The sequence below is a fragment of the Pristiophorus japonicus genome, chromosome 17, assembly GCF_044704955.1.
Source record: "Pristiophorus japonicus isolate sPriJap1 chromosome 17, sPriJap1.hap1, whole genome shotgun sequence".
NCBI lineage: Eukaryota > Metazoa > Chordata > Chondrichthyes > Pristiophoridae > Pristiophorus > Pristiophorus japonicus.
In genome coordinates, this window is record NC_091993.1 from 31,291,994 (window position 1) to 31,308,908 (window position 16,915).

The 16,915-nt window shown below is 45.0% G+C and overlaps 1 protein-coding gene across 2 annotated transcripts in view; it reads left to right on the forward strand.

Moving 5' to 3' along the window:
- Positions 1–16,915, forward strand: part of spg11 (SPG11 vesicle trafficking associated, spatacsin) — a 190,024-nt gene that overhangs the window by 142,398 nt on the left and 30,711 nt on the right. For both annotated transcript variants that reach the window (XM_070858561.1, XM_070858562.1), the window contains exons 28-30: positions 10,127–10,289; positions 14,892–15,106; positions 15,723–16,482. In XM_070858561.1, coding sequence (XP_070714662.1) covers positions 10,127–10,289; positions 14,892–15,106; positions 15,723–16,482 — 1,138 coding nt within the window. The remainder of the gene's footprint in view (positions 1–10,126; positions 10,290–14,891; positions 15,107–15,722; positions 16,483–16,915) is intronic.

A 16,915-nucleotide genomic window follows, 5' to 3' on the forward strand; every position in this document is an offset into this window, starting at 1 on the left:
TGGGGATGTTGGCCTGGTCGAGGATGCAAACCTGTGGAATTCTCTGCTCCCGAGAGCTGTGGAGGCCGAGTCATTGAATATATTTAAGGTGGAGATAGACAGATTTTTAAACAATGAGGGAGTGAAGGATTATGGGGAGCAGGCAGGGAAGTGGAGCTGAGTCCATCATCAGGTCAGCCATGATATTGAATGGTGGAGCAGGCTCACAGGGCCAAATAGCCTACTCCTGCTCCTATTTCTTACGTTATATTTACGTTGCCTGACGGGAAACATTAATTACGGAAGCTATGAAAGAATCTAGGGTGATGGTTGTTGCCGGCATATATATTTTTCAAAGATGGGAAGGCGAACAAATCGGTGCAGTGAGCTGAAACTCTGCCTGACGCCCCTGTGGGGTTACAATACAGCCCAGACAGGCAAAATTATTCCCAGATTTCAATGTCATAGGTGGCATTGTGTCCGTTTCCCAGGGAACACAAGCCCATGCAAAGAATTCCCATGGTATAATTGCATGTAATCCACTGGTTGACAATTGGTTTGAAGTAGATTCTTGTGTTGCACCCACACAACTATGAAGTTTTTACTGTGTCCTACAAGCTGTGTGAAGGATTATTGAAAGTGTTTTTGCCAAGAAAAAAAAAAGTCTCGGTCGTGCAAGAGAAAGGCACTTGTACGGTTAAATTCGGCATGCTTTATTTAGCCCATGAAAACTTATTTGCCAGCCAAGAATTCTCTGGCAAGTTTTATATTGAGCAAATCATTTATACAGTGACCTCACTTGGAATATGTTGCAAGTAGGCGGTCAATGATGCAGTGGACTCCGCGTGACTGTGAACCATGCACCCTGCTACAAGTTGGATACTTCCGCTTCCCAGTGACATAGGTCAGAATACTTGCTGATGGATTCTGAAGCTGGGTAATGAAATAAGATGGAGTTACCTTTTAAGATCAGCGTGGTATTTTTTTCTTTAAACTGGGGGACTCCAGAAAAGGATTCTGAAACTTTTTTAAAAACCTGACCAGATGCTTTGTCTGGCTGAGCTCCAGATCTGCCTTATGCCGATTTATAATAACCCCAGCTGAATGCCATCTGTGATGGCATGGTCCTCCATTCTGGCTGGATTCCAGAATAAACTTTTGTAAACGGTGTATGCGTAGAGATGGCTGGAGGAGCTAGCTTTAATTTCTATATCCAGTGAAGCCCCATTACAAGAGCAATATCCCTGTCAGCACTGCATTTTCATTTCCCAGCTTCAGCCTATTCAATGGGTGGTTGCCGTTTTAAATGCACATCGGCAGTATACTGCCCTGCAGCTCAGTGAAATGTCTGCCCGTGAACTCTCCCCACCGCAAATTTCAGATACTGCTCTCAAACCTTACAAGGGCTACCTCACTAGTGGTCTTGGGAGCAAAGTAAAGACTACCACCAACTCGTAATGACCCAAACACCTCTCTCAACTTCCATCTGCAAAACCATCACCGAGTCCCCCACCATGAGCAACCTGGGGGTCGCCATCGACCAAGAACTTGAGCATAGCTAAATCAACGCCATAGCTACAAGAGCAAAGCAGAGACTGGGTAATCGTAGAAGTTTACAGCACATAAGGAGGTCATTTCGGCCCATCGTGTCTGTGCCAGCCAACAAGCGGCTATCCAGCATAATCCCACTTTCCAGCTCTAGGGGCTCAGTTTTTCTCAATCCCGTTCTCTGGCGAATAGCCAGAGTTGCGGCGCTTACTAGGTCCAGAAATGCGCCAGAAAAACATGTCCGAACTTTCCCCGATGTTTGTGCTGTTATCTGGAGCCGAGCAGTGTGGCCAGTCGCCATGGGGGGTGGAGCCTGAGGTCTGCGCCGGAAAAAGCAGTCTGGCCTACTGCGCATGCGCGGGGGAAAAAAACTGACGTTCTTGACGTCGCTGAAATGGCAGCGCGTGCACAGTAGAGCTCCGAGTTGGCAATCGACCATTTTTAAAGAGCAAGTTGTGTGTGTGTATGTGCCAGAAGGAGTGCCAGTCCCGGTCTGCTGTGGCCGCGGGTGAGTGCCGGTCAATTTGCTGCCTCTCCGGTCCCCAGTGAGTGCCGGTCCAGGTCCACTCTGCTTCCCGCCCCTAGCCCAGGCCAAATGGCCTCCGATTTACTTACCTGCGCCGATTTCTTTAACTCTCCGCAAGGGTTTTCTCGAGAGGCCACGTACGCTGGCCTAAACAGAAATGGAGTAACTATCAGCTGGCCAAAGTTCACTACAGGGCCAGAATTGGTGTAGCCAGCTGGTTATGCCTCCTTTTTGAGGAAAAAAAAATAACTAAATGAGTTACCCTGGTGCAAATTGATTGGAGAAACTGGGGATTTTGAAGATAGGCCAGAAAAAGCAGCCTGCTCCAAAAAGAATGGCGCAAATCACTGGGGAAAATTGAACCCTGCAAGTTACGACACTTCAAGCGTACATCCAAGTACTTTTTAAATGTGGTGAGGGTTTCTGCCTCTACCACCCTTTCAGGCAGTGAGTTCCAGACCTCCACCACCCTCTGGGTAAATAAATTGCCCCTCAAATCTCTTCTAAACCTTCTACCAATTACTTTAAATTTATGCGCCCTGGTTGTTGACCCCTCTGCTAAGGGAAATAGGCCCTTTCTTTCCACTATATCTCGGCCCCTCATAATTTTATACCATCATCATCATAGGCAGTCCCTCAGAATCGAGGAAGACTTGCTTCCAGTCTAAAAATGAGTTCTTAGGTGACTGAACAGTCCAATACGAGAACCACAGTCCCGGTCACAGGTGGCACAGACAGTCGTTGAGGGAAAGGGAGGGTGGGGCAGGTTTGCCGCTCGCTCTTTCCGCTGCCTGCGCTTGTTCTTTACATGCTCTCGGCAGTGAGACTTGAGGTGCTCATCGCCCTCCCGGATGCACTTCCTCCACTTGGGGCGGTCTTTGACCAGGGACTCCCAGGTGTCATTAGGGATGTTGCACTTTATCAGGGAGGCTTTGAGGGTGTCCCTGTAACGTTTCCTCTTTCCACCTTTGGCTCGTTTGCCGTTAAGGAGTTCCGAGTAGAACGCTTGCTTTGGGAGTCTTGTGTCAGGCATGCGAACAATGTGGCCTGCCCAGTGGAGCTGATCGAATGTGGTCAGTGCTTCAATGCTGGGGATGTTGGCCTGGTTGAGGATGCTTTTTATACACCTCAATGAGGTCTCCCTTCAGCCTCCTCTGTTCCAATGAAAACAAATCCAGCCTATCTAATCTGTCCTCCTAGCTTAGATTCTCCACTCCCGGCAACATCCTCGTAAATCTCCTCTGTACCCTCTCCAGTGCAATCATGTCCTTCCTGTAATGCGGTGACCAGAACTGCACGCAGTACTCCAGCTGTGGCCTAACCAGTGTTTTATACATTTCAAGCATAACCCCACTGCTCTTGTATTCTACGCCTCGGCTAATAAAGGCAAGCATTCCGTATGCCGCCTTAACCACCTTATCTACCTGGCCTACAGATCTGTGGACCTGCACTCCAAGGTCCCTTTGATCCTCTACACTTCTCAGTATCCTACCATTTAATGTGTGTTCCCTTGCCTTGTTAGCCCTCCCAAAATGCATTACCATACACTTCTCTGAATTAAATTCCATTTGCCACTGTTCTGTCCACCTGACCAGTTGATATTTTCCTGCAGTCCATGACTGACTTCTTCATTATCAACCACACACCTGATTTTAGTATCACATGCAAACTTCTTAATCATACCCCCCACATTCAAGTCTAGATCATTGATGTATATCACAAAAAGTAAGGGACCCAGTACTGAGCTCTGCGGAACCCCACTGGAAACATCCTTCCAGTCACAAAACATACCCATCAACCATTACTCTTTGCTTCCTGCCTCCGAGCCAATTTTGGATCCAACTTGCCACTTTGCCCTGGATCTCATGGGCTTTTACTTTTGTGACCAGTCTGCCATGTGGGACCTTATCACAAGCTTTGCTAAAAATCCATATACACTACATCATATGCTTTGCCTTCATCGACCCTCCTCTCAAAATTCAATCAAGTTAGTCGGACACAGCCTTCCCTTAACAAATCTGTGCTGGCTGCCCTTGATTAATCCGTGTCTTTCTAAGTGAAGATTTATCCTGTCCTTCAGGATTTTTTCCAATAATTTTCCCACCACTGAGGTACTCTGACTCGTTGCTCAACTTCTGATTCCTCAAAGCCACTTCATCATTTATAAGGCTTAAGTCAGGAATATGCTGGAATACTCGGCTCACCCGATGGATGCTGCAACAACCCCTCCAGGCACTCGACAACATCAAGGGTGCATTAGTCCGCTTGCTCGGCGCCCTTGCCATCGGTATCCAATTCTTGAGGCCAATAAAGTAGACTTTACTGAAGGGCTTGCCATGTATCTGGGTTTGAGTTCTTCTGGCTATATAATGGTGCGTCCGCTGGGACTAACCAAAGTGAAGAATAGCAAAGTTGCACTGATTTCATTGCCCGTCTTCTGTTTGCATAATCAGTACCTCCCGTGGGGTACTACTTTCACTTTGTACCTAAGATCCCTTGTGATGTAGGCTAATCGACACAGAGCACGTGAATAGGCAGGAGGTTGACTTCCTTTCAAAATGGGTTGCTCAGCAAGATATTTTCCGAAGTGATTTTATTTATTTTCAAATACCAAAAGCCCTCACTTGCTTGGCTACCAGAATCAAAATGGGAATAAGATGTACACAATCGCTGTCTCCTATTGTTGCCTAATAGCCCTTCTTAAAACCTCCCCCGTGTTAATATCATGACTCTGTTTCAATCTGAGGTAACATTAAAGAGCATCATGTTGCCAATTATTAGTCTGCATTAGATAAAAATATATCTCCTTCTTGGCAATTACGCAATTCTATTTTTTTTTCCCTCCCCTTAACGGCTGGTCTTTCCGAGGTTTAAAGGGAGTTAAATCTCGGAAAGACAATCAGCAGATGTTTCTCTGTGACAACATGTGTTCCTTTGTTTATAGTTCTGGCTCTTGCTAAAAGAAACCTGATGGGTGAGCACACACTGCCCTTTTAATGAAAGGGTCACAAAATTAGTTGTGCCGTTAATACACATTTGCAGAGAAATGCTGATTGTCTTTCCGAGGTTTAACTCCCTCATTTTACCTGTTGCATAGACATCACAAAAATGGTTCACTTTAAAAAGAAAAATAGTCCGCGAGTAGCCGATGTTTATGCTCTCTGTGTACGAGCAATAAATTAAGTGGCAGAAGTAATGAGAGTTTGGAAAAATAGTGTAATTAACCCGAGGACCAGCCGTTAAGGGACATAAAATGCAGTCTGCTGTAATAACAGTTATATCATTTGCCTGCACAAGCTTAATGGCGCTGAATGCTTAATATTCCTAGCCTCTGACCCTGTTTTTATGTTCATTGTTTTTACTCAAGTGAGTGGGCAAAAATTTGGTAGATGGACTATAATGTTGGAAAGTGTGAGGTTATGCACTTTGGCAGCAAAAATCAAAGAGCAAGTTATTATTTAAATGGAGAAAAATTGCATAGTGCTGCAGTACAGTGGGACCTGGGGGTCCTGGTGCATGCAACACAAGTTTAGTATGCAGGTACAGCAAGTGATCAGGAGGGCCAATGGAATCTTGGCCTTTATTGCAAAGGGGATGGAGTATAAAAGCAGGGAAGCCTTCAGTTATACAGGGTATTGGTGAGGCCACACCTGGAATACTGCGTACAGTTTTGGTTTCCATATTTAAGAAAGGATATACTTGCTTTGGAGGCAGTTCAGAGAAGGTGTTCACTAGGTTGATTCCGGAGATGAAAGGGTTGACTTATGAGGAAAGGTTGAGTAGGTTGGGCCTCTATTCATTGGAATTCAGAAGAATGAGAGGTGATCTTATCGAAATGTATAAGATTATAAGGGAGCTTGACAAGGTGGATGGAGAGAGGATGTTTCCACTGATGGGGGAGACTGAAACTAAGGGGCATAATCTTAGAATAAGAGGCCGCCCATTTAAAACTGAGATGAGGAGAAATTTCTTCTGAGGGTTGTAAATCCTTGGATTTCACTGCCTCAGAGAGCTGTGGAAGCTGGGACATTGAATAAATTTAAGACGGAGATAGACAGTTTCTTAACCGATAAGAGAATAGGGGTTATGGGGAGCGGAGCAGGCAGGGAAGTGGACCTGAGTCCATGATTGGATCAGCCGTGATCGTATTGAATGGCGGAGCAGGCTCGAGGGGCCGCATGGCCTACTCCTCCTATTTCTTATGTTCTTATGTACAAACCATAGGTTGTTGAGATATATTCACTGATTTTAGGGTTTTGGCGGAGTTTTGCAGCAGATGTTCCAATCTTCCCCACCCCCATAACCAACATACACATGCGATTGTTCTGTGCTTTATAATTTTAACACTTGTTTGAACCATTTTAAAATGCTGCTCTGTGTCTCGTTTATAAATCTAACCCGTGAAAACTCTGAGCTCCGCGAACGCTTGCAATGTGGTGATGTCTCGCGCCATAATGACCATTCTTTGTGCGTGAGCCGAGTCAGTGGGCATTGGGTTGCACCACAACTGGACCCACTCCTGTCTTCACCTGATGCCATCACAGAAGCTCTTTCATTGGGTCATTGGACAGCAATCTGAGGGGAACACCCTGATTATTTCTTTCCTGTTCTCTAGACAAGAGGCCAGTTGTAACCATCCTTGCTCGGGCAGAGATCTGCCAACACGGAGACTCTATATTGCACAATAACGAACAATGAATTGCATTTACCCACCACGCCGGGAAGTGAATCTTTTGTAAACATGCTTTTGCTACAAAATAATCCCCCCTTTTATCAGAAATGTCCCATAAAGCGACATCTTGGCTGTGTATATTTCCAGGGTTCTAATTTTAACCTTCATGCCCCTGGGTTGGGAAGGGAGGACAGAGGGCGGCTTTAACCAGACTGTTAAAGTTCCAATTGTAGGAATTGCCATCAAGAGGAAAAATTAACATTCTGCAGAAGGCAAGTGGACCATTTTGTGATTGCTGAGGGAGACTTGGCTGCCTGAGCCCTAATCAAAGAGACGTAAAGTTGGAGTTTCTGCGATTACTAAAACAAAACTGAAAAGTTCAGTTTATAAAAAAAAAAGAAAATGAGGCTGAAAAATGGCCGTAACATCGCCCGTCTCCATCCCGCCGCTGCTCAAGCCCCCATCCATGCCTTTGTTACCTCTAGACTTGACTTCCAACGCACTCCTGGCCACCCTCCACATTTTACCTTGCGTAAACTAGAACTCATCCAAAACTCGGCTGCCCCGTGTCCTAACTCGCACCAAGTCCCGCTCACCCATGACCCCCTGTGCTCACTGACCTACATTGGCTCCCGGTTAAGCAACGCCTTGATTTTTCAAAATTCTCATCCTTGTTTTCAAATCCCTCCATGCCCTCACCCCTCCCTATCTCTCTAATCTCCTCCAGCCCCACAACCCCCCCAAGATGTCTGCGCTCCTCTAATTCTGCCCTCCTGAGCATCCCTGATTATAATTGCTCAACCATCGGTGGCTGTGCCTTCTGTTGCCTGGGCCCCAAGCTCTGGAACTCCCTACCTAACCTTCTCCGCCTCTCCCTCTCTTTCCTCCTTCAAGACGCTCCTTAAAACCTACCTCTTTGACCAAGCTTTTGGTCACCAGCACTAATTTCTCCTTATGCGGCTCGGTGTCAATTTTTTTATCTCATAATGCTCCTGTGAAGCGCCTTGGGACGTTTTACTACGTTAAAGGTGCTATATAAATACAAGTTGTTGTTGCACCCTCAAGTCCGGAATGGCCAAAGTTGTTCCCTAATCAGAAATTGTAAGAAAATAAGTTGAGTGTCGAGATTGCTGTCTCTGATAATTTACAAATGCATTTGTATGATCTTCTATCTGCTGGTATAATGGAAATGTTAACCTGTTCAGTTTAAGTGGGTTAATACCTGTTAAAGTAGCTAAGGAATGCCTTTTGCGTTCCTGAACTTAAATGTCGCAAACTCCCAATTTCTAGGATTAAATCATTTTAGCACCAATAGGGCAACCAGGGAGTGAAATGGTCAGGTTAAATTGCAAGGGGAAACTAGATGTGGCAGCATAAAGTAATCTTGCCTTAATTACCATTGCAGATACTGTGCTTGATATTAACTGGCCCATTTAATTGCAACCGGTTAAATATTTTTTTTTACTAGTGTATATACAGTTTGATGATTCACTGGAAACCATTTGCTTTAGTTACAGCGAGATGGCTTCAGGGACCCGGTAGTCTGCAGTTAAAAGCAGTTTTTGTCTAAAGAAAAATAAATAGCAGACTGAAAGCAGATGTCCCTATTGTTATAGCACACACCAGATAAAAGTGCTGCAGCAAGCTTTCTGCAATAAGAAACCGAGCTCGCTGATTGCAAGCACAAGTGCTGGGGGAATCTCTAGCTTCAACTTTGTGGCAGTCTTTCATATATGGTATCAAATTTGAAAAGTTTTAACTTGGGGGGGAAAATTGTTCAAGTGCATTTAAAACTGGTACACCCACATGCTCAAGCTGTAGTGTAACTATCAATATCTATCGATCAATATAAGATAGTCATCAAGAAATCCAATGGGGATTTCAGAAGAAACCTCTACTCGGGGAGTGGTGAGAATGTGTAACTCGCTGCCACAGGGAGTGGTTGAGACGAATAGTATGGATGCATTTAAGGGGAGGCTAGACAAGCATATGAGGGAGAAGGGAATAGAAGCTTACGCTGATCGAGTAAGATAAGGATAGACAGGAGGAGGCTCGAGTGGAGCATGAATACTAGCATGGACTGGTTGGGCCGAATGACCTGTTTCTGTGTTGTATATTCTATGTAATCCTATGTAGTGCAAGCCAGGGCCCTTTAAAGGGCCACAGTCTTGCCCCTTCCTATCTCTGTAATCTCCTCCAGCCCCACAAACCCCCCGCCCCCCCCCCCCACCCCCACCCCAAGATGTCTGCGCTTCTCAAATTCTGCCCTCCTGAGCATCCCTGATTATAATCGCTCAACCACTGGTGGCTGTGCCTTCTGTTGCCTGGGCCCCAAGGTCTGGAACTCCCTCCCTAAACCTCTCCGCCTCTCTACCTCTCTTTCCTCCTTCAAGATGCTCCTTAAAACATATCTCTTGCGCTAATTTCTCCTTATGTGGCTTGGTGTCAATTTTTTATCGCATAACGCTCCTGTGAAGCACCTTGGGATGTTTTACTACATTAAAGGCGCTATATAAATACAAGTTGTTAATATGGGTAGCTAGTGCTGCATGACCCATTCTGCTAGGCTCCCTTGGTTTGCAGAAGACAGTTCTGCATTTGGTGCGTGTTCAGTTCTGATTGCACCAGTGTTTACATTTCCAAAACCGTCTTTCTTCTCCCAGCAACAAAGAACTTTGGTTTTGCATCTTCGTAACATGGAGGTTGCAATCTTGGACTCCAAACTAAATGTGAAAGTAGCGAAAGTCTCAATCCGCACTGGCCTAATTATCATGATGGTGCTCTTTTTAAAAAAAAAACATGAAATGAAGAGAGATGGGTCCAAGTTCAATCAATCAAGTCCACTCCTTCCACAGACAGTACACCTCATCAGCAGGGAGGTATGTTTTTCACAGAATTCATTTTTATTTATAGAGTCCCTGAAGCACTACAAATTTTGAGAGGGATTTGAAGCCGGTGTATTCCATAACTTTGTTCTATTGTCAAGAGATTTCTGTGAAATATAGTTGGGTTCCCCTGACTGTACTGAGATTCATGGTCTCCTCAGGAAAGAAACACGCTCTATTACAAACCGTAAAACCTGTGGTGGATTTCGTCCCATCCCATTACCTCTCCTGAGGGAAAGATCCATATTAAAAACTCCCTGATAGCCATAAATAATGGAGCAAAGCTGCAAAACATTAATCCATTCTCCTAGTCCCCGAGTTGCTGCCCCACCTGTGCAACATTCTTCTTTCATTTCCTGCCCGTTAGCAGACCGTGGCTTAATGGGGAAATTAGTGCGGTCCAACAGTCTCCTTTAGGCGGTCTTGGCGAAGTCAAAATGATTCTGCATGTCTTAAACATGCTTAGTCTGTGAAACTGTACGATTCTTACTACATCTTTTATTTTCCTTGCCACAGTTGAAGGCTGCAGATTCAGCAGACCCCCAAATCCCAGTGCAGTGGATGGAGGCACAAGCTGGCATGCTTCTGAAGCTGATGATGCAACAGTGTCCGACTCAGTATGAACTTGGAAAGCTGCTGCAGTTACTGGCTGATGTGGACTGTCCGGTCAAATCAAATGGTAAAGATTTTGGTAAAGTTAATAAAGAAAGATCTTGCATTTATATAGCGTTTTTCACAACCTCAGGACGCCCTTAAGCACTTCACAACCAATGAAGTACTTTTTTGAAGTGTAGTCACTATTGTAATGTAGGAAACGCAGCAGTCAATTTGCACACAGCAAGCTCCCACAAACAGCAATGTGATAATGACCAGATAATCTGTTTTTGTGTTGGTTGAATGATAAATATTGGCCAGGACACTGGGGAGAACTTCCCCGCTCTTTGAAATAGTGCCGTGGGATGTTTTCCATCCACCTGAAAGGGCAGGTGGGGTTTCAGTTTAATGCCTCATCTGCAAGGCGGCACCTCTGACAATGCAGCGCTCCTTTAGTACTGCACGGCAGTTTCAGCCAAGGTTATATGCTCCAGTCTCTGGCATCTGAGACGGCCATGGTCAATACACAACTTTTAGACTTAATCCTGAAAAACAACACCAGCTGAAATAAGCAAGGGGATAGAAAGAGGTTATAATCTGAAGGAATGCTGATTACTTAAGCATGCACCTGAGAACTCACTTTTAACGTGGAAGCAAGTCTTCCTCGATTTTGAGGGACTGCCAATGATGATGATGATGTTGCAGTGCTCGAGAACAAGGCAGTGAACAGGATATCCTTTGAAACTAAGCAGGACAACCATGCAGTTCTAACGACTCCTCCCCAAGACTGATCTTCTCAGTAAATGTAATAAGATTATCCAGTCCTGGGCGGTGGGGGTGTGTGTTTGTGGGGGGAGAGAGTTAGACAAATTATGCAGCAGTACTTCAAGAAAGAGAACCATTTTTGTTATCCTTTATTGGTTTATAAATGAAAAGCTAATTTGTTTTTTTATTTTATGTTAAGAAATAAAGTTTATGTAGAATTAGGGCACAAAGGTTCTGTGATATGAACAAAATAGACTGACTAGCAGTATATTATGAAATTGAACCACTTATTGTTCAGGCTAACACAATTCACTTGTGCCAGACATTTAGGAACAATGTGACCCATGGCACTGAATTTCTCTGTAATGCTCAACTTCCTGACATGTGTCCTCCATTATATACAGCTCATATACTAGTTGCCTGTAAAAGGAGGTGTGTTTTCTCCATAAAATCCCTTTATTCTACCTTAGATTCCTTCAAAAGAACAAAGATCAGATGCTTCCTCTTGTGAAGTGGGGGAAGAGCAGAGCAAATCGAGAACCGTGCATGGTCCCTAACTGTGCGCAGGCGGCAAACGGTTTTGGCGTGGTTTTGACAGGTTGGGAGCAAGTCATGACCATGTGTGGGGAAGACTTTGGGGGAACGACAAGTGAGAAGTTGTATTTAGTCAGCTGTGGCTCGGTGGGTAGCACACTCGCCTCTGAGTTGGAAGGTTGTGAGTTCAAGTCCCTGGACTTGAGCACTAGAAAATCTAGGCTGACACTCCCAGCGCAGTGCTGAGGGAGTGCAGCACTGTCGGATGTGTCGTGTTTCGGATGAGACGTTAAACCAAGGCCCCGTCTGCTCTCAAGTGGATGTAAAAGATCCCATGGCACTATTTTGAAGAAGAGCAGGAGATTTATCCCCAATGTCCTGGGACCAATATTTATCCCTCAATCAACATAACAAAAAAATCCAGATGATCTGGTCATTATCACATTGCTATTTGTGGGCGCTTGCTGTGCACAAATTGGTTGTTGCATTTCCTACATTACAACAGTGACTACACTCAAAGTACTTCATTGGCTGTAAACCGCTTTGTGGTGTCCAGTGGTCATGAAAGGCGCTATATAAATGCATGGCTTTTTTTTCTTATTATAAAGTCGCCACCTTTCCTTTCACATGAGACTCTTCAACTGAGTGGGAATTGGCTGATTCAATGCACTCGGGTACATTACACATTGCGAATAACAACACGACATATCTGTTCTATAAAGCAAAGGCCTCAAGTATTTTCCATCCGTGCTTTAACCAACTCTTAGGATGTCACAGAGCTTCTACACTGCTTGAGTTTCGCTCTCTCGACTTGCGATGCCAATCAACGCCCTGCAAGTGAGGTAGAGCCTTTTACTGTGTCATCTTTTGTTTTTGTTTTATTCCTACTAATGGACAGGATCAATTTTTATTTATTTCCCTGGGATCTGCAGCTCATCTGCTGGCTGCCACTTTCCGAGACCCTTTCTCTTGACCCTTATGCCACGCTACTAAGCAAATGCCAAAGCGGTTAATTTGTAGATGACTTCATTGTTGCTGGTGAGTAGAAGAGGGTGTCAGTTGAAAAATGCAGGCTCATGAAATCAGCCCAGTGCTCCGAGATCAATTTATTTCCAAGAGGGAGGGATGGCATATGGCTTGCATTAATTGTAAAAGCTTTTATATTTGAGTAGGGAAATTAATTTCACACAGGATAAGCCTGAAACCTAATCGTATGGAAACAATTTTCTATTTGTCATGAATCATACAGGAAGGTGATAGCTTACTGTAACCCCTCTCTCTTTGGAAATTAGGATGACATTAAATTGGTTTGGGAAATATATAATAAATTGCCTATTTATAGAGGATCATAACCTGCAAACTAAGTTTATGTTGAATGGTAAACATGTCAGCTAGACCAGTCTTTCAAATAGTGGGTTTATGGGGGAAACCAGTTATAATTTGGAACTCTCTGCAGATCTCAAGTGCTCTACTCTTTGAATAGCTGACTAGTAGTAGAAAACAACATTTTACAGAATGTTTTCCTAAGATCCCGGCAGTGAGTGTATGTAACTCGAGTGTTCTGCTTAAACACCTCCTGCATGTTCGAATCTGGCAATCCTGGTAAGGGGCTAATTAGATTCTGCTTGTTGGAAACCCAGTATTAATTGGGCATTTTCACCATTGGGAGATCCTTATTAAATTACCTGTAATATGTTTCTGCTTAAACAGGAGAGACTGTTCATCTTGTCACTGGCCTCGAAATTCGTTTGCGCCCGTTTTCGGGCACGAGCTGAGCATTGGCTGCGACCTTCTTGGGCGGTCCCTCGTATCGAGGATGACTTGCTTCTACACCAAAAAGGGATGAGTTCACGGGTGTTTCAGTGGGCTGGCCCGTGATGCCCAGGACCCTCTCCTCAGCTGGGCCCCTGAACTCACGCGGGGCGGCAACGCCCAGCACGTTTAAAGACTGATGTACGCGAGGACTGTGCGAAATTGGTCTCTTTGCATCATCGGAAGCCAATCGGCATACCGCGGGCATTAGTCGTGCCCCAAGCGACAATTCACCGGTCGCGGGGAAGACCAATATCAGCCAGCTGGGACGCAGGCTGAGGCAGGTCCGGGGAGTTGGGGGAGAGGAGGGAGAGGGGGAGGAGGATGGGGATCGGAAGGGGATGGCGAGTGGTGGCGACAGCAGCCCGCAGTTTTAATGTGGAGCCAGGAAATGCACTCTCAGCTGGACATTGTTAGGTTTTTAAAAATGTACGGTTCGTGTTTCTTTCGTGGCCACCAGTGGTCCTTTTTTTTTTTAAGCACCACTGGTTAGGCCACTGCGGAAACAAAAACCACAGTCTGAGCTTGCGTAGTGGAAGCTCCGACGGCTTTTTGCTCAACGTGGCAGAAGGGATCTGCAGCAGTGGCAGGAGTTCACTTTGCATATTTAAATTGGGAGGCTGCTCGGTCCAATATGGCGGAGGCTATGCTACTGCGTGTGTCGGGCACAGGACCTCGTGCCCTGAAATTGGTATACGCTGTGCCTGACAAAGGGGCGGAACACAAGCCAATTTCTACCCCACTGACTGTCTGTGGCTGTACAAATGTCAGATTAGCCTTCCCACAACTAATTAGTATGAAAGGGTAATAAAACAATCTTCCTTGACGTTTTGATCTCCATGGGTTGTCTCTCTTGCTCTCCTAGCCCAGACCTCAGCTGAGATTTCAGGAAAGTGACCTGTAGTCCTGTTGCTCTTTAACTGTCTGCTAGCAAGTGCCCAGTAGCAAACACACATGACTTTTTCTCCTGTTCCGTTCTCTTTTTTTTTTTTCTTCTGGCTTTCACTTCCTATCGAGAAACCTTCCCACAGCTGTTGTGTGGTCACTTTCTTGGTTAGTACAAGTGTTGGTCCCAGGCACTGTGTGTTGGAGCTCCAGCCAGCATTACATTGCACTTGAGTCACATCGTCAATCCCAGCAACAGCTTTCCCAGTAACGCCACCTTGCAGTGCCACAACAAGACATTTTATTGTTAGACAAATGAATGTAAAGTTAATTGTAATTGTTTGTGTCTAAAATATTAAGGAAGATGAGTGATTTTGAAATTATTATTAAAGTCCTGGATAATATATTTTGTTGGAAACCACTTAATCCCTGGTTCTGGGAGCTATTTGGTTGCCCACTGGGTAATAGCAAATGGTGCAGAGTGCTTGGTTAGGGTAGGTTGTATCGGTAAAACTCCTAGATTCTCCAAAATGAAGACTTTTATTCCACATTATTTTCTTTCATTTTTTTTTTTGTTTCCAGGATAACTGAAGCATTGCCACATGCGAGTATATATTCTAATGTAGTTTTAAAATATTCTTTCTTGGATTGTATTCCAGTACATAAATAAAAATTTGTGTCCCATAACTAGGACCAGATTTCCAGAAGCTGAGCAGGCTCGCTCGACTCCTGCAGGACACCTCCGTCTCCATTGAGCGCTCCCTCCTCGCTGACTACAGCATAGGCACCTTGCAGAAAGTGTGTGGGCAAATTCTGAACCAACTACAAAAAAAGGGACTATTTGCTCTAGCAAGACAGGTGGCTGACCTAGCCGAGCTTCCGGTGGACAACTTGGTGGTCCATGAGGTAATATTTTTGTTTGTTTGTAAATATTTGACCGTGGGTCAAAACTATAGATTAAATAAAATTTGAAAGAATGAAAGACTTCCATTTATATAGCGCCTTTCACGACCACTGGACATCCCAAAGTGCTTTACAATCAGTGAAGTACTTTGAGTAATGTGGGAAACTGACAGCCAATTTGTACTCAGCAAGCTCCCACAAATAGCAATGTGGTAATGACCAGATAATCAGTTTTTTTTGAGGGATAAATACTGGCCAGGACACTGGAGATAACTCATCTGCTCTTCGAAATAGTGCCATGGGATCTTTTACATCCATTTGAGACAGCAGAAGGGGTCTTAGTTTAATGTCTCATCTGAAGACGGCACCTCCGACAGTGCAGCACTCCCTCAGCACTGCACTGGAGTGTCGGCCTGGATTTATGTGTTCAAGTCGCTGGAGTGGGACTTGAACCCCACAACCTCCTGACTCAGAGGCGAGGGTGCTGCCCACTGAGCCACAGCTGACTAAATACAAGTGGGAGGACGAAACTGAAAAGCAGGATTTATACCCTAACACACAGCAGTAATTTCAATATATTACGCACGTTTCCAATATTCCATTTCTTTTTCTCTTGCAGGTAACCGAGGAATTACAAAATTTGAAGCAACGTGGTCAATGGCAAAGGAAAGAGACGAGGATAAATTTTTGGAAGAAGTGCCACGCTTGTTTCAAAAATAATTTGATCTCCAATTTAGTCGCCTCTGGATTCTTTCTGGCCCAGGCCAATGATAAGCCATCCATTAAGTCAAAACCGGCTTCAGCTTTCAAAGAGCAGTTCCTGAACATCCAGGAAAGATGTTTGCTGCTGACCATGGCGGCCCACTGGTTGTCACTGAATAATCCTCCATTCCTGGATCAGTTGGAAGAGATGGAGAAAAGGATTTGGTTGTGCCGCATCAGTCAGCAGACTTTACTGATGTCCACAGCTTCGCGATTCGCGTGGCAGGTTTCCGTCTGCGGCGAAGTAACCTTTGACGCTGCCACCAAAGAGTTCTTATTCTCAAAACTGCCTGCTCTGAACTCCCCAAGGTACCTGAAGCTTGAAGGGTTTCCAAACAAGGACATGGCTTCCAACTGTAGACTGGACGCAGCAGGGAAGGAGGCCCTTAATATTTTGGTCGGCGAGTTGTTGGATGGAGGCTGCATTCACGAAGCCAGCCGAGTGTCTCGGTATTTCGAATTTTACAACCAAGACACCTCTCTGGTTCTCCACTGCAGAGCCTTGGCGTCGGGAGAAGTACAAACAACAGATTTTCACCCCTGTATGAAGATCGTCTTGACTACAGGAGCTGCTTTTAATGGAGAGATAGGACTCCATGGAAAAAGGGTTCCCAGTCGTGAGTTGGTTTATTTGTACATGTCCCAAATAGAACCCTAGAAACTTGCAGCGCTGAAGGAGGTCGTTCGTGCCCATCGTGCCTCGCTCTTTGAAAGAGCGATCCAATTAGTCCCACATCCCTGTTTCTGTCAGTTCCTCATCCTCCAGTACCTGCCCTTTTACAATTATTTATGGAATCTGCTTCCACCACCTTTTCACTGAGTGTTCCAGATCGCGACAACTCTGAGTGAAAATAATTCTCCTCCTCTCAACAGTGCAGAATGAAAGGGAAAGAAAGCGTGTGTAGAGGGAGCCCGATGCCACAACAAGTTCCCGTGCTTGGAGACTGCCACAAAGTGATGGCACTCTGGTTTGTTTACTCTGTATGGCATTCAGTCTGGGTGGGCAGTGAGGTAAAAGACATGGAAAAGGAAATGAAGTTGATCCCATTC